Source organism: Notamacropus eugenii, chromosome 1, assembly GCF_028372415.1.
Source record: "Notamacropus eugenii isolate mMacEug1 chromosome 1, mMacEug1.pri_v2, whole genome shotgun sequence".
Taxonomy (NCBI): Eukaryota; Metazoa; Chordata; class Mammalia; order Diprotodontia; family Macropodidae; genus Notamacropus; species Notamacropus eugenii.
Window position 1 is genome coordinate 258,570,525 of NC_092872.1, and position 24,156 is coordinate 258,594,680.

The 24,156-nt window shown below is 47.3% G+C and overlaps 1 protein-coding gene across 3 annotated transcripts in view; it reads right to left on the reverse strand.

Moving 5' to 3' along the window:
• PALD1 (phosphatase domain containing paladin 1) overlaps positions 1-24,156 on the reverse strand; it is a 96,215-nt gene that overhangs the window by 37,316 nt on the left and 34,743 nt on the right. Inside the window, exons 2-11 of one of the 3 annotated variants that reach the window (XM_072628693.1) lie at positions 20,809-21,029; positions 16,714-16,816; positions 14,538-14,717; positions 10,564-10,728; positions 9,731-9,891; positions 8,461-8,536; positions 7,886-8,064; positions 6,757-6,856; positions 6,459-6,560; positions 2,237-2,332 (exon numbers count right to left, since the gene is read on the reverse strand). In XM_072628693.1, coding sequence (XP_072484794.1) covers positions 2,237-2,332; positions 6,459-6,560; positions 6,757-6,856; positions 7,886-8,064; positions 8,461-8,536; positions 9,731-9,891; positions 10,564-10,728; positions 14,538-14,717; positions 16,714-16,816; positions 20,809-20,999 — 1,353 coding nt within the window. In that variant the 5' untranslated portion in view covers positions 21,000-21,029. Of the gene's footprint in view, positions 1-2,236; positions 2,333-6,458; positions 6,561-6,756; positions 6,860-7,885; positions 8,065-8,460; positions 8,537-9,730; positions 9,892-10,563; positions 10,729-14,537; positions 14,718-16,713; positions 16,817-20,808; positions 21,030-24,156 lie in introns of those variants that run through there. The other 2 variants (XM_072628692.1, XM_072628694.1) reach the window with 2 other exon arrangements.

Consider the following 24,156-nt stretch of genomic DNA (forward strand, 5'->3'; position numbering starts at 1 on the left):
ATACACATCAGTCTCACTGCTCCCCCAAGGACATGTTACACCCCAAGCAACTGCCCACCTTGCCTACCCCTAGTTCTAATTCTGCCCCCATCTCCACTGTAAATATACACACATTGCACATACACAGCACAAGAACAGACCCAAAGGGTGACAGATCTAAGACGGAAAGAGACCTTAGAGGCCCCCGGCTACCTCCTGGGGGAGGCCCCCTCACTGGAAGCACCTTCCCCTCTACAGCTACTCATAAATACCATAAATACCATGCCTTTTTCTTGTGGATCCCTCTACCAGAAGGTAAGTGCCCTGAGGGCAGGGAACAGTTTCTGCCTTTTCTTTCTACACTCAGCGCTCACACATACTAACTGCTTTGGATTGTTTGGCTCATTTTGCAGATGATGAAAACAGAGGCTCAGAGAGTGTAAATGATCTGCCCAAGGACACAGAGACAAGCACAAGCATCGGTGACCGCTTCTATTGGGGAACATTCCACACGACAATCTCTTCCTCCAGCACAAATCGTAGCAGTCTCTGCCTTAGCTCAGAGGATAAGAGGGCCTAGGTGCAAGTTCTGACTTGGCCATTTGCTGCTGTGTGACCTTGGGTAAGTCACTTGAATTCTCTGGGCCTCAGCCTACTCTCCTCTGTAAAACAAATGGGTGGACCCTCCCCACTCTCCATCTAGAATCCTCTGGTTCTAAGGAGGTACCTGGAACCCATGGTCTCAAAGCTGGGAAATGGTAAAGGCAGGATTGCAACCCAGGACTTCCTAAATCCAAGGCCAAACCTCTGTTCACTACCACACACCATTTCTATTCACAGGCACATAGAAATTCAAAGGGCATCAGGTCTAGCCTCTTCATTTTATGGATAAGAAATCTGAGGCCCTCATTTCTAGAATATATAGAGAACTGGTCCAAATGTATAATCATACAAGTCATTCCCCAATTGATAAATGGTCAAAGGATATGAACAGGCAATTTTCAGAGGAAGAGGTTAAGGCTATCTATAATCATATGAAAAAATGCTCTAAATCACTATTGGTTAGAGAGATGCAAATCAAAACAACTCTGAGGTACCACATCACACCTATAAGATTGGCAAACATGACAGAACAAGAAAATGATAAATGCTGGAGAGGATGTGGGAAAGTTGGAACACTAATTCATTGTTGGTGGAGCTGCGAGCGCATCCAACCATTCTGGAGAGCAATTTGGAACTATGCCCAAAGGGCTACAAAAATGTGCATACCCTTTGACCCAGCAATATCGCTACTAGGACTATATCCCCAAGAGATCATAAAAATGGGAAAGGGTCCCACATGTACAAAAATATTTATAGCAGCACTCTATGTAGTTGCCAAAAACTGGAAGTCAAGGGGATGTCCATCAATTGGGGAATGGCTGAATAAATTATGGTATATGAATGTAATGGAGTACTATTGTGCCATAAGAAATGATGAACAAGAAGACTTCAGAGAGGCCTGGAAGGACTTATATGACCTGATGCTGAGTGAAAGGAGCAGAACCAGGAGAACTTTATGCACAGCAACAACCACAGTGTGTGAGAGTTTTTTCTGGTAGACTTAGATTTTTGTAATAACACAAGAACTTCTTACCAAAAAAAAAAAAATCCCAATGGAGGATCTCAAGGCAAAATGCCTGCCACACTCAGAGAGAGAAATATGGAAGTCACTCACATATTGTAGCAGATCATGTTTGTGTATGTGTATGTGTTTGTGTATCATGTTCTGATTTGTTATACGATTTCTTTCATTTATCTTAGTCTGACTACATAGCATGACTATAGTGAAAATATACTCAATAGGAAAGTATATGTAGAATCTATACAGAATTGTATGCAGTCGTGGGGAGGGAGGGGGGGAGTGGGGGGTAGGTGGGGGGATAAAATCACAATTGTATGGCAGTGATTGTTAAACATTACAAAATAAAAAAAAAAAAAAAAGAAATCTGAGGCCCAGGAAAGGGAAGTGAGCCTCAGAGGCAGAATCGAGCCAGAGTCAGCACGCTGACCCACGCCGCCTCTCAACAACCCCAGAAAGAGCAAGAATGTGAGCCCAAAGCTCCAGAAAAGGGAGCGAGTTCCCCGCCCACTACACACAGCCTCGAACCCAAAGCACACCCAGCCAGTTCACATTCTAGCCATCCCCCCTTGGGTCCCGCCACAGTCACCAGGGCAGAAGATGAGTAGAGCTGACCCCCAAGGGAGGCTGACCCACCTGCTCATGCAGATAGTAGTTGAAGGCAATCAGATAGAAGTAGCGTTCCAAGCTCTGCAGAGCCTTCTGCTGCTGGGGTTCCTGGCCACCATTTCCCTGGAGGGGAGGAGAACTAAAGGGAATTAAGTGGAAGTCATGGGATGACCAAATATCAGACCTGGAGGAGCCCCGAGAACATAGAACATCTGAGTGGGGAGGGAACTTAGAACACAGAACATCTGGGTGGGGAGGGAACTTAGAACACAGAACATCTGGGTGGGGAGGGAACTTAGAACACGGATCATCAGAGCTAGGAGGTACCTTAGAACACAGAACATAAGAGCTAGAAGGGAGCTCAGAACATTGAAGCTGGGAGGGAGTTTAGAACACAGAACATTAGATCTGGGAGGGAGCTTAGAACACAGAACATAGGATCTGGGAGGGACCTTAGAACACAACATAAACAATAGGAGGCAGCTTAGAACACAGAACATAAGAGCTAGGAGGGAGCTTAGAACAACAAAGATGAGAGGGACTTTAGAAGAGAACATCAGAGCTGGGACAGAGCTTAGAATATGAAACATTAGAAATGGGGGAGCTTAAAGTACAGAATATCAGAGTTGGGAGGGACTTTAGAACACACAGCCTCAGAGGTGGGAGAGAGCTTAGAACATGCAAAGTCACAGCCAGAAAGGACCTTAGGACCTAGACCACCAGAGGTCAGAGGAAACTTAGAATACGTGTCTGGAAAGGATTTTCAAGGTGCTTTGTGACTCCCTGTGGCCTCCAGGATAAACAAAGCAAGTCCTCCATTTGCCCCCTGGGCCACACCTGCCCTTCCAGGCTTCCTGTACATCAGAGCTTTCTCACAATCTCCACTCTAGACAAATCCACCTCTTCACTGTTCCCCTTACACAATCTTCTGCTTCCTTACACTGTGACTTTGCATAAGCTGTTCTTCATACCTGGGATGCCCTTCCTCCTCAGTTCCTCCTCACAGAAAGTCAAGCTTCCTTCAAAACTCCGGTCAAACACCACCTTCTGCAGGGACCCCCCTGACTCCTAGCTGCTAGGACCCACCCCACCTCTCCATCCAAGGGGATGGGAGAAGTGTGATTTCTTTAGATCTACTTTGCACCCTCCAATCCCTCCCCGTGGTCCTCCAACCACCACCTGAAAAGCCCAAGTGACAGAAAGCTCACTCCAGCTAGGAAGGTGGTCCATTCACCCCCCCACCCTTTCTCTGAAAGCAAAGTTGGGGGGCGGGGGGGAAGAAGGGTAGAAAACACAGAGGATTTAATGTTAGAGGGCCCGGGTTCAAAACCCTGCTCTGCAGTTTACAGCCTGAGATGGACAAAGTCTTTAAGCTGAGCCTCGGTTCCCCCAAGTGTAAAAGGAGAGGCTAAGTGATCTCCAACATTCATAATCCTACAAAGATCAGGAACAAGAAATAAGAGGAATTTGGAGAAACAGAGGAAGATTTCTAGACACTGACACAGAGGGAAGAAAACAGGCCCAAGCCAGTGACAGACATAAGGACGCCAAGGCTGTGGATGAAGCCCGAGAAAATAAAAGCCTGGAGAAAGGACCAGGAGACAAGGGCTCCTCGCATCCTGCTCCCTCTTCTCGTTGGAGAGCCTGGGGACCACAAGCAGGCCAGGCTCCCCAGACTCTTAACCCAAGGTCCCGGACTGGCCACTTTTGGGGAGCCATTTTTCTTTGTTAAAATGGAAGGTTCCATTCCTGGCCAGGGAATGGGGAAGGGGAGGAGGCAAGCTCACAGAAGAGCAGTTTTCCAATGTTCCTATGGCTACAACAAGGTAAACAAAGAGCACTATGCCAATAAAACCTCCAAAACGGTATCTGGAGAAAGTAGAATAAGCCATCCCAGCCCCAGAGCAATGATACCTGAGGGTGCTCCCTCCCACCTTTGTTGAGGCTCCAGGCTGTGGGGTTGGATCATCACACACAGTATCAGACTTTTTCAATATGTTGATTAGTTTTGCTTAACTATTTTTCTCTCTCCTATTTTATTTGTAGGCAACAACCATTTCTTAAGTGCTGTGGAGTGCCTACTTAAGTGCTACTACTAGGTACTGGGGAGGGAAGACTCTTTGGGTAGGAAAGCAAGAAGGGACTCACTGTGAGACAGAGGTGAGACAAAAACACAAGACAGAGTTAAATATCTGAAAGCAGAAGGCATCATTGAAACTTCCTTTAAAAACAGGGGTAGGGACCTGTGATTTTCTTAGTACAGGGAACTCCCAGGAGAGAAAGTTACCTCTCCCAATTCAGGAGGGTACCATCTCTACAACTCACTTAAGAGTTATCAGAAGCAATGGTGACCAACTCAGATAGAAACAGGGCCTGACAGGACAGGATCCAGCAGGTCACATGTTAACTTAGAAAACAACAGATTAACATTATCTATGCTTTACTGCCTTTTTGTTTGTTTTGTTAAGCATTTCCCAATTACATCCTAATCTGGTCTGGGCCTGGGAGTGTTGTAGGCTGCTTGCCACCCACAGGTCACTGGTTTGAAAACCTCTGTTCTAGAGATTCAATGACACATCCTGCATCACACAGCCTGTAGGTGTCAGCGATAGGATTTGATCTCCGGTCTTCTAGCTTCAAGGATGACCCTCAATGTGCTACTCCCGACACTGCCTCTCTTTATTTTAAAATAAATAAGAATCAATCCTTTGATGTCTAGTTGGGCCATTCCTTTGACCACTGAGGTTCTGAGGCCTCTGTAGATGAGAGACTCATTGGGGGTCATTTTGGCCCAAGAACACACACTGGGAAGCAGCTGCAGTTTCTAGTCCAAACGCTGGCTGGTTAGGGGGCCGGAAGGATGGGAGGGCAGAGCGGCAGGCAGAGAGGGGCCTGGGTTCTGTCCAGGAAGGGTCTGGATTTTAACACCATCCATCAGAGCTGGCTGCCTGTCCCTCTTTCTCCCCTTCCTCCTAACTCTGGGATACCTTCTTCTATCCTGTTTATATCATGAGGCCAGAAGACCCGAGTGGGAAAAATAAACTTCCCTCTCCTCATCCGCCCTTTCCTGTCCCTGTTCCTGCCTTCCTCCAGGAGCTGCTAGCATTCACACTGTCAGAGGAGCGATCACTCACAGGAGGCAGAGGGACAGAGGCAGGTGAGACAAATGGGCCCCTCTCCCATGCACTAGAACACCCCAAGAAGCATCTCCAACAACCAGCAATGGGCTAGAGAGACATGAAATGAACTCTCAACTCTCTTCCTGTTGCATGGGTTTATAACAGAGTCACGTCTAGATGGACATAATGCCAACCCCAAGGAGTCCAAAATTCTGTCTGGCCCTTAAGGCCTTTAAGTCCATCCTATATACTCAGTGTCTATTGGCTTGTATGGTCAACCTAGAGCTGGAATGACCTCTGAGGCCACCAAGTCCATCTCTCTCATTTTACAGATGAAGAAACTGAGTCCCAGGAAGGATAACTAACTTGTCTGAGGCACCACAAGAAGAGTGAGAGGCTGGGTTTAAGCCCAGCTCTAAGGAATTCAGACACGGTCCTCTTTTTACTGAACAATACCACCTCATAGAATGAGAGAAACTCAGAGCTAAAAGGAACCTTAAGAAATAAAATGTCTACAGTAGAAAGGATCTTATAAAATAGACCACAGGACATCTGAGCTAGATCTGAGTAGACAACAGAGACTGTCAGAATTGGCAGAGATCTTAGAACACAGAATGTCAGACCTGGAGAAGGAGCTTTATAAAAATAGGTCATGGAACCCTAGAACATAGAACGTCAGAACTGGTAGAGACCAGAGCACACAGAATGTCAGAGATAAAAGAGGCTTCACAGCACAGGAGGAGCAGACTGTGGTCCAACAGAAGTGTTAGACCCATAACCCACAGGTCACTGGATGAAATCACCCTGTATTTATCAGCATTCCCTTGGTGCCTCACAGAGTTTACTCCGGAGCACTGAAGATTGTCAGTGGGCCACAAGACTGCTTCGATCTCTACCAAGCTGGCAAGGCTTGGACTGTGGGTTTAGTGACGGTCAGTGCACCATCTCCAAAGCAGCAGCACAGAGGGGCGGCCAGCGAGAGATGCGTTTCTGTGATCTCAAATCCTGTCTTCAAGCGGTATAAGGCAGCTTGCTGACCGTGTCCCCCAGGAGCAGGACCCCAGGCCCATCTTGTGCCCTACCCAGCTGTCCTACTGCTCCACACAGGAAGGGCCCCGCCACGCCCTCACCTGCACGTGATCCTGGCCCAACCCATCCAACTTCTTCTGGTTTTCAAAGACACTCTCCTTCAGGTTATGCAGTTCTGAGCAGGCCGCTAAGGTATAGTCCACCTAGAAAGGAAGGAGTCAGAGAAGATAGAAAGGAGAGAAGGACTGAAGCTAGCAGAAAGAACATAGTGAGGGGGAAGGAGGAAAGGGAGAAGGAAAGCCACTCCCCACCCCCACCATCAGCCTGAAGGCCATGTCCCCACCCTCCTTTTCCCATGGTCATTCCCTCCCATTCCCTCAATCCTCAGGGCCCCCTCACCTCCTCCACAATCTGCCTCCCCTTGGGTACCATGCGGATGAAACTCCTTACCACCTCCAAGTGCTCTGGGGGCCGTAAGTCAGTCTGTGGGAGTGCTGCCCTGCTGGGGGAGGGGGATGAGGATATGAAAGGACAGAAGTCTGACCAACGAAGTCTGAGGCCTCCTTACAACACCAAGGGATCCCCAGCTCTCACAGGCAATGCTGGTGCAGGATAAGCTCTGGCAGCTAGCGGGCCAAGCTCAAAAATCTCATCACCAGAAGGCAGATTATGAAACACCAGCCAAGCTCATGCTACAAATCCTAAATGGCCCCAGAGATCAGCAGCGTTTCCCCCAAAATACAGCTTCTGTAAGACTTGAGTATTGTCTATAATCACTGCCACTTTTTCACAGTATATATTTTATAGCATACACACACACATGCACATGCACACACACATACATACACATGCACATTGCGCGCACACACACACACACACACACACACACACACACACACACACGGCTAGGTGGTGCATCAGACAGAGCACTGGGCCTAGAGTCAGGAAGACGAGTTCAAATCCACCCTTAGCTACTTCCTAGCTGTATGACCCCTGGGCAAGTTACTTAACTGCTCTCTGTCTCAGTTTCTTCATCTGTACAGTGAGAAAATAAAAGGACCTGCCTCCCAGCATTGTTGTAAGGATCAAATAAGATCAAATAATTTGTAAAGCCCTTAGCATAGTACCTGGCACGTAGCAGGTTCTATATAAACGTTAGCTAATATAGCTATTATTAGCTATTAGTTATACATATAACATGTATAAGTCTTTCAAAGGGATCATATTTTAGCAATAGGATATATGCAGGGGCAACCTATATTTCAGCCAGGGTGACCAGACGGGATTATATATATATGTAATAGCCAAGGTGTCCCAAAAGTCTGAGTGCGGTTTTAAGCTATTAAAGCTTAAGCAGACCTGGATGCTAAAGCCAGGAATCTTGCTTCCCAACCTGAGTTCTTACCTGGGACCAGGGCTAAGAGCCAGGGGGACCACAGCTAGGTGGGGGTAGTGCCAGCTACCCTCTTTGCTCCCCAACTCAGTGCCAGCACTGGGAGGCAGTCCCCTACCCCCACCCTGTCCTTACCCCACAGGTCCTTTGGGACCCACACACTCTGGCCTCTTGCTTGTCCTCTTGCAGTGAGACAGCACCAGGGTACCCAGGACCATGCCCAGGTTGGTCCTACCAATTCCAGTCTGGCAGCTGAAGAGAAGGGCTGGGGGTGCCCCCTGGGAGTCCCGGAGCGGCAGCACGCTGGGGCTCTCCTGGAGGTAAGACACTGTCAATCATGCGACACTATGGTATGGGCAGCCCAAAGAAGCAGGACCCCATCCTAGGCTTGAAGGGGCAGACAATCTAACTATTACCACCCTTCCTAAGAGTAGTGGGAGGAGCCCTGAGCTATAGCCTGGCTGGTGGGCATGGGTCTGTTGTGCCATTCACACCCTCTCACTGGTCTGCCTCAGTAGAAAAGGCATGAGTTTGGGAGAAAGCCGGACATGAGCCAGAGGGAAGCCTGTGACTCAGCTCACGGCCAAAGTCAGAGGGGGTCAACCCATGGCACCCACCCTGACCTTTCACAGATGAATGGAGCCTTAAGGAGGGGTTTCTGGGGTTCAGGCTACCCCCATATCCCATACTTCCCACCATTCCCTGCTTACCCTGAGGAACCCGATGAAAGCATCGAACTGGGCTTCCAGGGGTGCCCCATCCTCTGGCAGGGGCAAGCGGTGGTACCTGCCAAGTCAACAATGTCTCATCACTGGGAGACCCCAAGAGGGTGAAAAAAGAACTCAAGGTGAGGAGATGGGGCCAAGGGATCCCCTGGGTGAGGAGAAAGGGCTGAGAGACCCCCATTGGTGAGGAGACAGGGCCAAGGACTCCCTGAATAAGGAGAGAGGGCTAAGATCATGTGGAACTGCAGCCCTCCAATCCTCGCCTTCAGGGCTCAACTGGGAAAAAGGGAGCTTAGAAATCATCACCATTTTACAGAGGAGAAGACTGAAACCCAGAGAGGAAAAGTACTGTGTCCAAGGTCACACAGCCCACAGCCAACTAGCATCTGAACTCAAACACTGTGGCTCCCCATCCAGCATTCCTGGCTCTCTCCAGGAGCTGAGCCCACTTCCCAAGCAGGACAGCCTGGCTTTCCTACCATTCTACAGGCTGAGCCAGGGACAGAGCAGAAGCAAGGGCACCGGCATCATTCCCAAATTCTTTGGAAAATCCAGTGAATGGGGAGAGAAGGAGCCTGGTGGACATGGGTCATACCCAGAATGACCCAGAAGGGGGCAGAGACACAAACAGAAACTACTGCTTATTTTTGCTGATCTAATTTTCTTTGTTATTCTTTCACTGTAAGGGATGGCATCATGGAGAGGGCAGAGGAGAGAGACATCTCCAGAAAGACAAGAAGAGATCACTTGGAAGGAGAAGGTTGGACTGACATGTTTGGAAATGAATGCGTTAAAAGGTTTCAGAAACGGGACATTAGATTTTCTGTATGTCTTATCCCCTACTAGACTATATACATCTCCCAGTGCCTTGGAGCAAGCAGGCACTTAATCAATGCATGTTTAATAGAAAAGAAATGAAATGAACAGCTATGAAAATAAAAGGCATGAATAAAAATATTTTTTTAAAGAAAGACATAAAGAGGAAAGGGGAAAGACACAGACAATCCCCCACATTCCCCTAGGGTATCTTCCAAAGATATGACTACATGTGCATACCCAAACCAAGGAGAGGGTGGAACTAAATCAGTCCATATGGTAGGAAAACTGAGGCCTTGAATAGGCAAAGACCCTGCTAAGGGTCTTTTTCAGTGAATCAGAGGTAGAACTCAGAGAAAGAGGTCAGTGGCCTGGAGCCCAACCTGGGGCAGTGACCACTGAGGCTGAAAAACAGTGCATAAACAGACTGGATTGTTACCTGTAGGATGGGAGCAGAAAGACTGGACGCTTGTACACCTCCTCCGTGACGTGGATGTCATCCTCATTCTGAACCTGCACCGAGTGCGGCTCTTCTCGGAAGTGCTCAACGTCATGGTAGACATGGTACGTGTTCTCACTCAGCTGAGCAAAGTCGTGAATCTAGACCAGAAAAGGTCAGACAAGCATTACTTTTGGGATGGCCAGTTCAGAGACAGCTGGTGGTACAGTGGAGAGAGTTCTAAGCCTGGAGTCAGGAAGACCCAATTTCATATCCACCTCTACTTGCCTCAGTTTCGCCAACTATAAAATGGACCCCCCTTCAAGGGTGCGAGGATCAAACGAGAGAATATTTGTAAAAAGCACTTAGTGCCAGGCACACAGTAGGTACTTAATAAATACTCATTCCCCATTAAGTCCAACCCCCTCTGACATTAGAGATGAGAAAAGTCCTGCATGGGTCAGAAAAGAGACTTGCCCAGGGACACACAGCTTGCAAGTATCTGAGGCAAGATTCACACCCAGGTCTTCCTGACTCCAAAGCCCATGGTGGAACAGTGGATAGAGCACTGGACTGGGGAATCAGAAAGAACTGAGTTCTTTGCCTCGTATGTTTACTAGCTGAGTAACCTGGGGCAAGTCACTTAACCTCTGTAAGTCCCAGCTTTCTCATCTATAAAGTGGGTTCCATGACCTCTAGGGTCCCTTCAGATCTGGATCTTGCTTTGAGCCTCCTACTCCCACAGGGCCTAGATGATACTCTCAACTTATTCCCCACTGAACCACAAGGCAGCCACCAGCCCGCCACATTCTCCCTCCTTCCCCCATCATCACCTCCTTCCGAATGGCCAGCTCCAAGCTTTCCACCTGGACACCTGGGCTCTGTCCACGGAGATTCTCACTGAGGTTCTGTTTGTCCCGAGGTGTGTAAGACACAAAATCATCCTCCATGCGCAAAAACAAGACTGGCTCCTCACGGACACAGAAGAAGAGGCACTCCTGGTGGAGAGCCCAAGAGGAAGGGACTCATTACCACCATCATCATTAACATTACCATCACTAGCAATATCAACACCATTCTCACAGCCATCAGTGACATAGACCATAAATACCAATGGCATGATCTTCCTACCATTACCACCATCACCACCAACATCCTACTGCCATCACTGTCACCATCTCAGTCCTTGCCCACCTACACAATACTACCATAAGACTGTCACTGATTCATTAGGAATTCATTACAACATTACAATATATTCACCAAATACCTATTACGTGCTATGGAGGAGTCTAAAGTTGCATGAACCTCCAGAAGCCAGCAGACTAAGGAGGGAGATGGGGTAGGGCCACACCACAGATTTGAAGTCTATCCCCATCTCTTGTCCTGTCTTTCCCTTAGGATCTCAAGCCCCCTTCCTTTTCCTGCCTTCCTAATTCCTATCCTTCTTTCCCTCTAATTCATGAGTTCTTCATGTAGGAGCCATCTACTGATTCCTGAGTAGGTCTGCAATACAATTCCTGCACATGCATAGAAAATTTCGTGTCACTAAAAAAAACATTAAACATCTACTGTGTTTAAAGAGCTGTACTAGGGGCAGAACCAAGATGGCAGAGTAGGACAGATCTGCTCTAGATCTGCCCCCATTGCCCATAAAATACTTGTAAAAATGGCTCTAAACAAATTTTAGAGCATCAGAAGCCATAAAACAACTGAGTGAAAGAGATTTCCAGCCCAAGGCAGCCTGGAAGGCTGAAAGGAAAGGTCTAATGCACCGGGCCTGGAGCACAGCACAGCCTTGGCCGCACTGCACAGCACTGACAGGACTGGAGCAGGATTCAGGACATAGAATCAGAGGTAGCAGCTGTGGTTCTCAGATTTTTCAAGCCACAAATGCCAAAGACAGCTTCAAAGGTCAGTAAGAAAGCTCTTTCACCTAGGTGAGAAGGGAGCCTGGTCTAGCCCCAGTCCTGGTCCCAGGGCAACGGCAGCCACTGTGGCAGCAGTGTCCACTTTTGGAGCCATGGCCTAAAGACCCTGGGGCAATTAAGCAGCTGATCTGGATCTCAGTCCTGAGGGGCAGTCCTGGGGTGAGAAAGAACGCTGGCATGGTGGAGTTGGTGGAGGCTCTGGAGAGGGAATCCTACTTGCGGATTCAGGGCACAAAAGAGTGCTTGTGGTTGCTCACAAACCAGAGTGTCCCTTGATTGTGACACCTTGGAAGAACTGAGAACTTACATATACCCTCATACCCTCCACTTCACAAAGGACTCAACAGTCAAGTAACTGGCTGGGAAAATGCCAAAAAGGGGGGAAAAAATAAGACTATAGAAGGTTACTTTCTTGGTGAACAGGTATTTTCTTCCATCCCTTCAGATGAGGAAGAACAAAGCATACCAACAGAGGAAGGCATGAAAGTCAAGGCTTCTACATCCAAAACCTCTACAAAAAAAAAAGCAAGGCCATGGAAGAACTCAAAAAGGATTTTGAAAATCAAGTAAGAGAGGTGGAGGAAAAATGGGGAAAAGTAATGACAGTGATGCAAGAAAATCATGAAAAGCGGGTCAACACCTTGTTAAAGGAGACCCCCAAAAATGCTGAAGAAAATAACACCATTAAAAATAGACTAACCCAAATGGCAAAAGAGGTCCAAAAAGTCAATGAGGAGAAAAATGCTTTAAAAAGAAGAATGGGCCAAATGAAAAAGGAGGTTCGAAAGCTCACTAAAGAAAATTTTTCTTTAAAAATGAGAATGGAACAGATGGAAGATAATGACTTTATGAGAGATTAAGAAATTACAAAACAAAACCAAAAGAATGAAAAAATAGAAGACGATGTGAAATAATCTCATTAGAAAAACAACTGACCTGGAAAATAGATCCAGGAGAGATAATTTAAAAATTATTGGTCTACCTGAAAACCATGATCAAAAAAGAGCCCAGACATCATCTTCCAAGAAATTATCAAGGAAAACTGGCCTGATATTCCAGAACCAGAAGGTAAAATAGAAATGGAAAGAATTCACCGATCACTTCATGAAAGAGATCCCAAAAGGAAAACTCCTAGGAATACTGTAGCCAAATTCCATAGTTCCCAGGTCAAGGAGAAAATATTACAAGCAGCCAGAAAGAAACAATTCAAGAATTGTGGAAATACAATCAGGATAACACAGGACTTAGCAGCATCTACACCTAAAGTATCAAATGGCCTGGAATGTGATATTCCAGAGATCAAAGGAGATAGGATTAAAACCAAGAATCACCTACCCAAAAAAACTGAGTATAATACTTCAGGAGAAAAAATGGAATTTCAATGAAATAGAGGACTTCCAAGCATTCTTGTAGAAAAGACCAGAGATGAATAGAAAATTTGACTTTCAGATACAAGAATCAAGGTAAACAGGAAAGAGAAGCCTTAAGGAACTCATTAAAGTTGAACTGTTTACATTCCTACATGTAAAGATGTTATTTGTAACTCATGAGACTTTTTTCAGTATTAGGGTAGTTAGAGGGAATATATATATGTAGGTGGATATGGGTATATATGTTTGTACATATTATATATGTGTAGGTATGTATATACTATGCATGTATGCATATATATATATACATACATACATACAAACATAGAGGGCACAGGGGGAGCTGAATATGAAGGGAGAATACCTAAAAAAGATAAAATTTAATGTTGAATGGAATGGACTAGGAATAAGAGAAAGGGAGAGGTAGAATGTAGCAAATCATCTCACATAAAAGAGGGAAGAAAGAGTTTTTGCAATGGAGAGGAAGTGGGGGGAGAAGAAAGGAAATAATTGTGCCTTACTCTCATGGGATTTGGCTTAAGGAGAGAATAACACACACTCAATTGGATAGGGAAATCTATTTTACCCTTCAGGAAGGCAAGAAGGAAAAAGGGATAGGAGAGGGAAGATAATAGAAGGGACAGCAACTTGGGGAAAGGGATAACCAGAAGCAAACACCACTGTGGGAGGACAGGTCAAGGGAGAAAATGGAATAAATGAAGGACAGGATAGGACAGAGGGAAACGTGGTTAGTCTTTTACAACCTAACTATTATGGAAGTGCTTTGCATTGTTACACATATATGACCTATGTTGAATTGCTTGTTTTCTCAATGAGGGTGGGTAGGGAGGGAGGGAGAGATTATGTAACTCAAAGCTTTAAGAATGAATGTTAAAAATTGTTTTAGCATGTAACTGGAAATTAAGATTCACAGGCAATGGAGTACAGACATCTATTATGCCCTACAGGAAAACAGAGGGGAAGGGGGGATGGAAGAAGGATGAGCAATAAAAGGGAGGACAGATTGGAGGAAGGGGTGGATGGGGTGCACATTGTCCTAGGGTAGGGGGTAGGGAGAGGTGGGGAGAAAATTTTGATTTCAAATTCTTTGTGGAAGTGAATGTTAAGAACTGAAAATAAATAAATTATATATTTTTAAAAAGAACTGTGCTAGGAACTAGGGGTGATGAAGAAGAAAAGGGCCCTGCCTTCTGTGAGTTTATAATCCAGTAGGTTCTTTGGTATTCCTCTGTTAAAGCCCAAAGACCTTGGCTTGGCTTCCAAGGCCCTCTATAATCTGGCTCTTTCTACCTCTCCAACCTGACTACCATCATCCCACCACTACACCCAACATCTCTGCCATCCTTTAGCCACACCAGTTTCCTCTGTCGTCCCTTGCGTTCCCCCTGCTCATCTCTGCTCCATGAATGCATCTCCATCCTTCGCTCACCTTCATTATTTCTCCAACCCTGAGATCATGAAGTAAGAGAGTCAGCCTCCACCCACCTTATGGCCATCGCTCTGGAGTTTCTGGAGAACCCTCTTGAAGCCCGCAAGGCTGGGCTGCCCCATGCCAAACACAGCATGCCCGCCTCGGGCCTGGCGGAAATTGGGGGCCCCGCAGCTTCCCATGGTGTTCAAGGTATCCATTTTCCCCGAGACGTCCCGGACCATGAAGTAGCGTCCCTGGGAAAATAAAAGGGGTGGGGGAGTAGAGCCTTGAGGGATGTGATAGGAGCCCTTCCATTCTACCCCTCCACAGCTTCCCATTCATCTCAGGGCACACACTTCATTCAGGTCACCCAACCTCGACCATGACTTGTTTCCTTCTGGCCTTGGAGAAGAGGGCGGCTAGCTCTGAAAGATCACACAGACCAACTTTCAATTTACAAATGAAGCCCCAAAGGCAAATGACTTGCCCAGAGTCACTACAAGAACCAGGATATGAACCTGAGTCCTCTGACTGTAGGTTCAACTCTCTTTCCACTACATGCAGCTGCCCTTGGAAATAAGGTGAATTGGGTGGAGAAGATGACAACCCAGGAGGCCCTGGGACAGATAAGAAATGTGTGCTGGATTCTTGATAAAGGAGGGGATGTACTATGTACTATGGCTACAACCCAACGACCAAACCTGCTCTCAGAAAGCTTCCATCCTAATTGAGGGAATGGGGCGTGTATACAAATAGGCATGATACAGAGCAGAGGGTAAGGAGAGAAGGAAATCCAGAGAGAGTAATAGAGGAAAATTTAAGGCTTTCTGATAAGAGAAGGTGGAGGGTGTGGTGGGGGAGCTGGGCTAGGGGGTGGGAGTTCGTGAGAGAGGAGAGTATGGGGAAAACAGGGTCTGAGCTGGGTCTTGAGATAAGGAAAGCCTGTGATCCAGGCATGGGAGATGACAGAGCCTAATTCATTAAGGCAGAAAAGGGCAGGACAAGATCAGGTTACGGTGGACTGTCCCAGCTGGCTGGAGACCAGGATTAGTAGAGGGTAGAAAGAAGTAAAAGACTGGAAAGGAAAGCTGGAGACATAATGTGGGATGAAAAAGAGAGGGCTAGGCCTCTCCCAGAGGGTCTGAGTGCAAATTAGTGCAGGGTAGAATGTGCCATGTTTGTCCTCTCCCTACCAGCAGGGAAACATTCTACTCAGGTGGAGGGCCAGTGAGCCAAGGACCAGAGGAAAGAGTTACAGGGCATTCAACTAGCTTAACCTCTGCTTGGAGTACCCTGGGAACCTCAGATAATTCTCATGCTGGAAGGGACCTTGAGAGGTTATCTCCTCCATCCCCCCTGCCTAGTGGCAGAACAGACACCTACAGCAGATGGAAGGACAAACTTGTTCTTTTCCAGGCCTCCATGAGGGTAAAAGGTTAGGAAAATTCCTAACTGCACTCACTTTTTTAAAAAAATCAACAGAACAAGTTACGCTAGAGAGAGGGGAGCTGGAAGACAGCTGGATGGTGAGATTCCCCAGATGCCTGAAGAACAGAAAGACCTGAATGCTGAGAGAGTGGAGAGAATAGGGCAGGAAAAGTGCATCTCCTGAGATCTACACATGGCTAGCCTCAGCTTGGCCACTGCATAGCTCTGTGATCTGGGGCAATTAGCCAAGGGTGATCAGCTATAAAAAAGGGTTTGATTCAAGCTTCTTTAAGGTCCCTTTCAGGTTCTGAAAGTCTGTTCAATACTCTCTGGTCCTGGTTAGCCCAAAGGGATTGGTCAGAAGGTAGAAGTGAGTAAATAAATAACCCAGCAAGATCTGGGACAGATCTTAGGTCAAGGGCCCTGGATGGAACATGGCCATGAGAAGCTGGGGATCTCGGACAGCTCAGGTGAGTCATCCAAGGGGAAATGGCTGCAGAGGACCAAGGAAAAGAAAGCAGGAGGAGAAAGAAAGAGGAAGAGCAAGGGGAAGGAGAGAGAAAGGAGGACTTTAAAGAGAGTAGAAAAAGAAAATGGAAGAGAGGGAGTGGAAAAAGTCAGCAGGATGAAGAGAGAGCAAGAAATAGAGGAGAAAAGAGGAAAAGAGAGGAGGGAAAGGAGAAGAGGGATAAAGAAAAGAGGAGGGAGAAGAGGAGGAAAGACAGTGAAGAGAAAGAAAATGAGGGGAAGACCCAGGCAAAAGTAGAAAAGGATGCAAAGAGAAAGAAGAGAGGCAGGTGATGGGGGTGGGAGGGAGCTCACCTGGACCAGGTAATGCTCCTGTGTGTTCTCTGAGATACGGCCCACCGTGTAATGGGCCTTGAGCAGTTCATCATGGATCTGGAACTCTTCTTTACAGTTGTATCTGTCCCAGGAGCAGGAATAGTCGAGGACAAGGGTTCCCACTGCCCCCAAGCTGCCTCCCACCATTCCAGGAATCCCTGAATCACTGATACCCACACCTCCCCTTGTCCCTCTCCTCCAGCCCTTTTGGGGTTCTTTCCACCTTAACTTATCAATATGGAAGCTCTAATCTGAGAGTAGGAATACTTTCCTAACATACAAAATGAATACTACAAAGCTTGTATTCCCTACCTCCCAAGGACTGCTGATGATGGCTGGCAGAAGGACTTTGTAAGCTTTAAAACCTCTATAACAATGGAAGGTCAATCATTCAATAAGCATTTGTTAAGGGATTACTTATGGACCAGGCATTGGACTAAGTGCTAGGGATACAAAGGAGAGAAACGTCAAAAACAACCCTTGCCTTCAAGGACCGTACATCCTAATGGCACACTGTTTACCTCCTCACAGAGGCAAAGGATTCAGGCTGTGGAATGAGATGCCCATCTTTGGATGTGGTCAAGGTCAGACTTTAGTTTTTTGACTGTATATTTGTTACAAGGGTTTTCTTTTTCAGCAAGGGGTTCAGGGGGAGGAGAAACAATAAAAGTTGGTTTAAAATTAAATTTTCATTTTTTTATTTGAAATTTAATTAATGTATAGAAATAGGTACATACAAAATATATTCAAGTATATGGAAGATAATGTTAGAATGAAAGGCAGTAGCAGGTAGGGGACAGGGAAAGGTCCCCTCACAAGGTGGGATTTGAGCTTAGTCATTACCTCTACTATCAGTACTACCATTACCACTACCACTACCACTGCTACTACTACTGCTACTACTACTACCACTACCACCACCACCACCACCATTACCACCACCACCCTGCTTTGGATCTTCATTCACTATGTCACTATGTGTGTCACTATGTCACACACACTAAGTAGATGTGTCTCTTATAATCTCTAAGTTTTCCCTAGTTCCTTCCCTTGACCAACCTCAAATGAGTGTTGTAACAGTAAAGAGACACAGGCCTGGCCCACTTTAAGCCAAACCAAATGGATGGACACCCAGCAGTGGCAGCAGCTCCATACAGAAGGGGCCTGGGTACCAGGACCTCCTCCCCTCCACTGCCTCAGTGTGACCTGGCCTAAGGGGCCCCAGGCTCTCAAAGGCTCTGCTGACCTAGAGGCTGCCAGGAAGGGTCCCACCCCTGCTGGAGTACAGGCACAGGGCGGATGATGTATGCTGCTCTTCCAATGACGAACCTAGGTATCATAGAGGTCACCCAACACCAGCCTGGCTCTAGGTACATGAAGTCTGCAGTCACAGTAGCTCAGGAAACCAGATCTCAAGGCTTAGAGAGGCCTGGAGGGAGCCTCCCTCCCAAATGGTTTCACAAATCTTGTAAAGCATTGAGGCTGCTGCTGACTGCCCACCACTACCAAATGTGGAAAAGGGCCTATGGTGGGTGGCACAGGAGGAGCCAGAAATGAGTAAGAGCAGGACTTCCCTCCCTGCCCTTGGGGGCTTATAGTCTGCTTAGCTATTCCCTTTACAGAAAGAGTCTTCATAGCATCCTCTGAAATATCAATATTCTTTTACAAGTCAATGCTAGTTATTTGAACAAAGTAAAATTTAATCTGTAAAAATACCAATTTTCCTAGTAGATTTTACAACTCCCAGAAGAGAACAGACTCCAGGAAGACAGGTATTGTCTTTATTTCCCCAGCATCTACTACAGTGCCTGGCACATAGTAGGGGCTTAATAAACACTTCTCAGTTGAACGGAAAATGGATTTAATGGACAATTTCATTGATACACAAGGCTTGCAGGTATATACCCAGCAAGGTGCACTTGCAATGCTGGGTAAACCAGTTTAAGAGAAAGGTACAAAATACAAGAAATCTTGGACCATGGCAAAGTGAAAAGAACACTGGATGTGGAATACAGGGATGTGAGTTCAAACCTTGACTCTGCTACTATCACTACTTGTGTGACCTTGGACAGCTCACCTAACCCCTCTGAGCCTCAGTTTCCTCATCTGTAACAATGAAAGGGTTAGTCTATATGACCTTTAAGGTCTCTCCCATCACCTGAGGTCCCATCATGCCTTTGCATCAGTCGGTCCTGTACCTGGAATGAATTTCCTCCCTCGTCTCCACCTATGCCACTAAGATGCAGCCCAAGCCCATCTTCTGCATGTAACTTTTCCTGATCCCCACAACTGCCAATGCCTCCCCCCCAAAACCACCTTGTATCAAACAACTTTGCATATATTTGCATCTATTCGCATTTCTACATGCAGTTTCTCTTCCATTTAGAACATGAGTAGAGATTGTTTCTTCATGTTCATACACCCAGAGCCCACACAGTGCCTGGCACACAGTAGGTACTTAGTAAATCCTGCCTGGATTGACCCATCTGGGGAATCTGTGATTCTGGGACTGCTATCAGTCAGTCAAAGGCTAGTCTAACTCATCCTCACGTGCAGGTGAGTTGGCCAAGAACCCCGGAGCTCCACGTTCCTCCTCCCTGATCTTGCTCATTCTGGACTCCCAGCAAGGAAACTTCCCAGAGCTGGGGCCTCCTCAGACTACCCAGAACCCCTCCCTCCTAAGGCCCCACAGCCCAGGTCCTTGCTCCACTGCCCCATCCCGACCACAGGGACTGAATTTCCCGCCTTCTTCAGACTTTCCAGAGATGCCCACCAAAGACTGGAGAATTACCAGAGCCAACAGGTCTCTCAGGTTCATGCTCCTCATTGCTTGAGGTAGGCAGGAGGGGTCTGGGAGCAGGAGGTGAGCTTCTCCATGCCTCCCCTATCGAGTGAATTAACACTCTCCCTACTCGCCTAGCCTTAGCCCTTCTGTCCAGATCAATCACATGATCACATAACAGCAGACACTCTCTCTCCATCCTACTTCTCTCTTCCTAAGTATCATCCTAACAGCACAGGATTTACAGCTGAAAGGGCCCTTAGAGGGTTTCTAGTACAACCCCTTTATTTGAAATTTGAGAAAATTTAAGAAAATCTACTGACAGTCACACCATTAATTAGTAAGAAGCCAAGCAGATGCTCAATAATAACAGTACCTTGCATTACTTATACAGTGTTTTAATTTTTGCAAGGTGCAACTAGGTGGCTCGGTGGATGGAGCAGCTAGCCTCGAGGCAGCAAGACCTGAGTTCAAATCCAACCCCAGAAGCTCAGTAGCTACGTCAGCCTGGGTAAGTCACTTAACTTCTGTCTGTCTCAGTTTCCCCTTCTGTAAAATAGAGATAATAATAGCACCTCTCTCCCAGAACTGCTGTGCCTAGCACACAGGAGGTGCTGTATAAATCCTTGTTCCCCCTAGACGCTACCTTTTTTGATCTTTACAATAAATCGGTGATGGAGGTGCTATTATTACCTCCATTTTATAGATAGAGAAGCAGAGTTTCAGAAGGGTTAAAGGACTCGTTGAGGGTCTTATGGCTAATAAGTGTCTGAAACAGGATTCAAACTCAGGTCACCATGAACTCAAGTCTCACACTCTATCCACTATGACACCTGGCTTTGCCTGAAACACAGAAAATGTTTTGAGACAGACCCACAGACTCTAAGTTTGAATTTCTTATCTGAGGTTGACAAAAACTTCCGTAATGATGTTTGCCCAGAGAAAGGGACTGGTCTAAGGTGAATCAGTTGGTTCACTGTGGAAATCTTGCCCTCAAAGATGGGCTGCTATTTACCTAGCATGGGACCCTGGGATTTTGGAATTCAGGCAGACCTTTGAGATCAACTAATCAACCACCTTCATTCTACAAAGGAGGAAACTGAGGCCTTGAAATAGGGAGTGACCTGGCCAAGGACGGATCACTCAAGAACCAAGTTTGGCCACCAGGAGCCTGGGCCTTTACACTGACTATCCTCTTCCATCCTAGCCCCTATTGCCCCATCTCAGGCAGCATACATTCAGAGCATTAGGGACAAGCATGTCTGGGCTGTGAGGAGAGGAGGGTCACTCACGTGATCACAACTGGGGCCACTTTGTTGGTAATGATGGACTTGGCCCGGCTGTTATGAGGGCCAGTGGTCTGGAAGGAGTGGATGCTGAGTGAGTGACGGTCATCCATGCTGCCGCAGCCCTGAAGACCCTCAAATGGGGGGCCTGTCACTGCCGACACTGTCTGCTGGGCAGTGCTGGCCGTCGTACCCATAATCCAGGGACAGTAGCCTCAGGATGCGATCTGTGGAGGAGGAAATGCAAAGGGAGATGGAGATGGAAAAAATCAGTGGTCTGAAGTTCAATGGAACTTAGCATCAAAAGAGTTAGAGTCGAGAGGTACCACTGAGGCCTTATAGATACAGAAACCAAGGCTGAGGGGAGGTCAAGAGACTTGTCCAGGGTCTCACAGAGAAGTGTCTGAAGCCAGATTTGAACTCGTGTCTCGCCTAGAGCTGCAGCCTCATGGGATCATAGACCAAGGCTAGAAAGGACCCTATAATAATGATATATTTGCAGATGGGGGCCTTGTAATCTCGGAAAGGTGCCCAGAGTCATTCAGTGAGCATGGGTCAGAGGAAGGATCTGAATTACATCTTTCTGACTCTAAAGCCTGGCCACTACCCCAAGCTAAGTGGCCCACACAGGAATCAAACTGAGAGCTGGCCTCCTTCAAGAACACTGTAAGTCAGGACTCAACAGCTACTGGGTTCTGTGTTCCAATCTTGCCAAAGCCCCCGTTGGCCAAAGGCAAGCTGGGGTGACTGTGGCCATGATCCATCTGCTTCAGCCAGCTCTTTCTGGTCTGAGAATACCTCCCTCCTCTCTTCCTTGGGACCTGTCATAGCTGACAATTCCCAGCAGCCTTCCTAAGACAGCTTTATTAACACACACACCTTGTGTTTACAAGGGCCCCATCTCCAAGGGTCTCCAAAAACCAACCAAATTCTCTCTCTCTCTTTTTTTTTGGTTGAAGACAGAAGAGATGAGACTCTAAACCAAAAAACAAGAGGCCTGGAGGAGCTAGGATGGGGGTAGCCAAGGCAGAGTGGGAAAAGGTAAAGTCAGAGGACTTGCGTTTCAGCCTAAAACAGCCACTTACCAGGGTCATCATGGCCAAGGCCACTTCTCCCTTCCCCCAGGCCTGTTTTCTTATCTGTAAAATGAGGGGTAGGGGACACTAGATGGGTTCTAAGGGGCATTCCAACACTGAACTGAATGATCCTATAAAATGTCATCACAGAATCACTGAATGTCAGTGATGAAAGGGACCCCAGGGGGTCACCCAAGTCCAAAGTGTACCTGAACAAGGATGCCCTCCATAGCATAATTCACAAGGGTTTGTCAGCCCCCTCAGGGAGGGGGAGCTCACTACCTCCAGAGACCACCCATCTAACCCTGGTATTCACCCTTCTGATTGTTAGGAGCCCGGCTGGCCTCTCTACAGCCCCCTCCCCCACCCAGTCTTCAGCCTGGGTCCTCTGGGGTCAAGCAAAGCAAGGATCATGGGGGTCACAGACTAACAGGCCACCTACGCTGACCCCAATGTTAATCCCTCTCCCTCATGACAAGCCCTAGAAAACCTCCAAGACATCTGTCATGGCTCCCTATGCCTAGCCTCTCCTTCTACAGACTAAACATCCTAGCTCATTCACCCTACCCCACGTGGCATGGCTTTGTACACAGTCTGGGGGCAGTCACCATCTCAGCTGCCCTCCCATGTATCTCTGCCCGCTTAAGGTGATGGGTGCTTGGGCAAACATCAAGTCCTCTGGTTCCCAGGCCAGGTCTACAGTGACATTCAAAGTACCAAACATCTGCCTCCCTGAACTTCCTGCACCTGGACTGAAAGAAGATGCACAGGAAGGAAACTGGGGGAAAGAACTCAGAAAAAACAGAGAGGGTCCCAGAGGAAAACTTCAGCACCGCAGAGCACGTATTGGAGGAGTAGGGGGGGAAGATGGAGGGGGGAGGGTCGTCCAGAGGGGGCCTCATGGAAAGGACAGCTGGCCACAGCTGCTCCCAGGCAGGCTCAGACTCATTCCCCTAACTAGGAGAGGAGAATCTGCTGTCTCTCCCACACCCCCACCACCTGCCTCCTCTGCTAGGCCTTGGCTGTCCCCCGACAGCTGGCAGCCAGCCACTCTGAGGGGGAACCCAGATGTTTGCAGCTGCAGATCTGAGCTTGGCATGGGGAAATCAGGCCCATTCAAAGGTCAGTCCCTACATCAAATGGCTCTGCAATGCCCTGCGCCTGACCCTAAGGTCCCAGTGCCCTCTGTCTGGAAGGAAATCAGATTCCTTTCCTGCAATCTCTCTGTAGCTCGCCCCCTCCTCCTCCGTCTCTTCAGGGAAGGCCTGTTCTCACGGCCTCCAGGGCCCCCCATCAATAGTTCATCCTCTTCCGGACCCCAGAGAACAATACTGTCGATGACTCCCACTTCTTTGGTGCTTTATGGCCTGGAAAGATTGCTTCATACCAACCCCATGCGGTGGGCAGGAGGGAATGATCACCCAGAAGCATAGCATCTCAGAGTCAGGGGAGACTTCAGCAGCCATTCCACCAACCCAGACATACCCAGAAGGAAAACCCACTGTGAAATCACTTCAGATGTAGATGTATACACATATCTACACCAAGGTAGTTGTGGTTTAGTTGGTTCAGCCATGTCCGACCCTTCGTAATCTTATTTGGGATTTCCCTGGCAAAGATGCTGGACTAGTTTGCCATTGTTTTCTCTAGAGGCTCTATTTTGTCAGGTAATCACAGGTTAAGTGACTTGTCAAAGGTCACACAGCTAGGAGGTGTCTGAAACTAGATTTAAACTTGAGTCTTCCTAACATTAGGCCCAGAGCTCTATCCACTGAGACACCAGTTCCTTCTATCTATACAGGTATAAATACACAAATCTCAGAGACCCACATTTTAATAAGGGCAGTAACTAGTTCACGAATACCCAGCCAGAAGAGAACCGACTGGAGAAAATGAAGACATGCATTGTGAAGAAGAGAAAACTTAAGGAGGATCCAGTCACTGCTTCAAGTATTTGAAGGGCTGAGGCATGGAGAAGGCTCAGCTCGGCTTAGTTTGGCCCCAGAGGGCAGAACCAGGAGCATGGGCAGAGAGTGTAGAGGCAGGTTTCAGTTCAGTAGAAGGGAAATCTCTACCATTAACCCCAAGGCAGGATGAGCTGTTGAGGAGATGCTGAGATTCCCATCCTGGTCCCTGCTGGAACTGAGATGGGGGAGGCTACAGAGGATCATGGGAAAAACACTGTTTCAGTCGTCAAGCCAGATTTACATCCCATCTTTACTTTCTACCTTGGTAGCCCTATATAAGACTCTTCTCTTCTATGAGCCTCAGTTTCCTC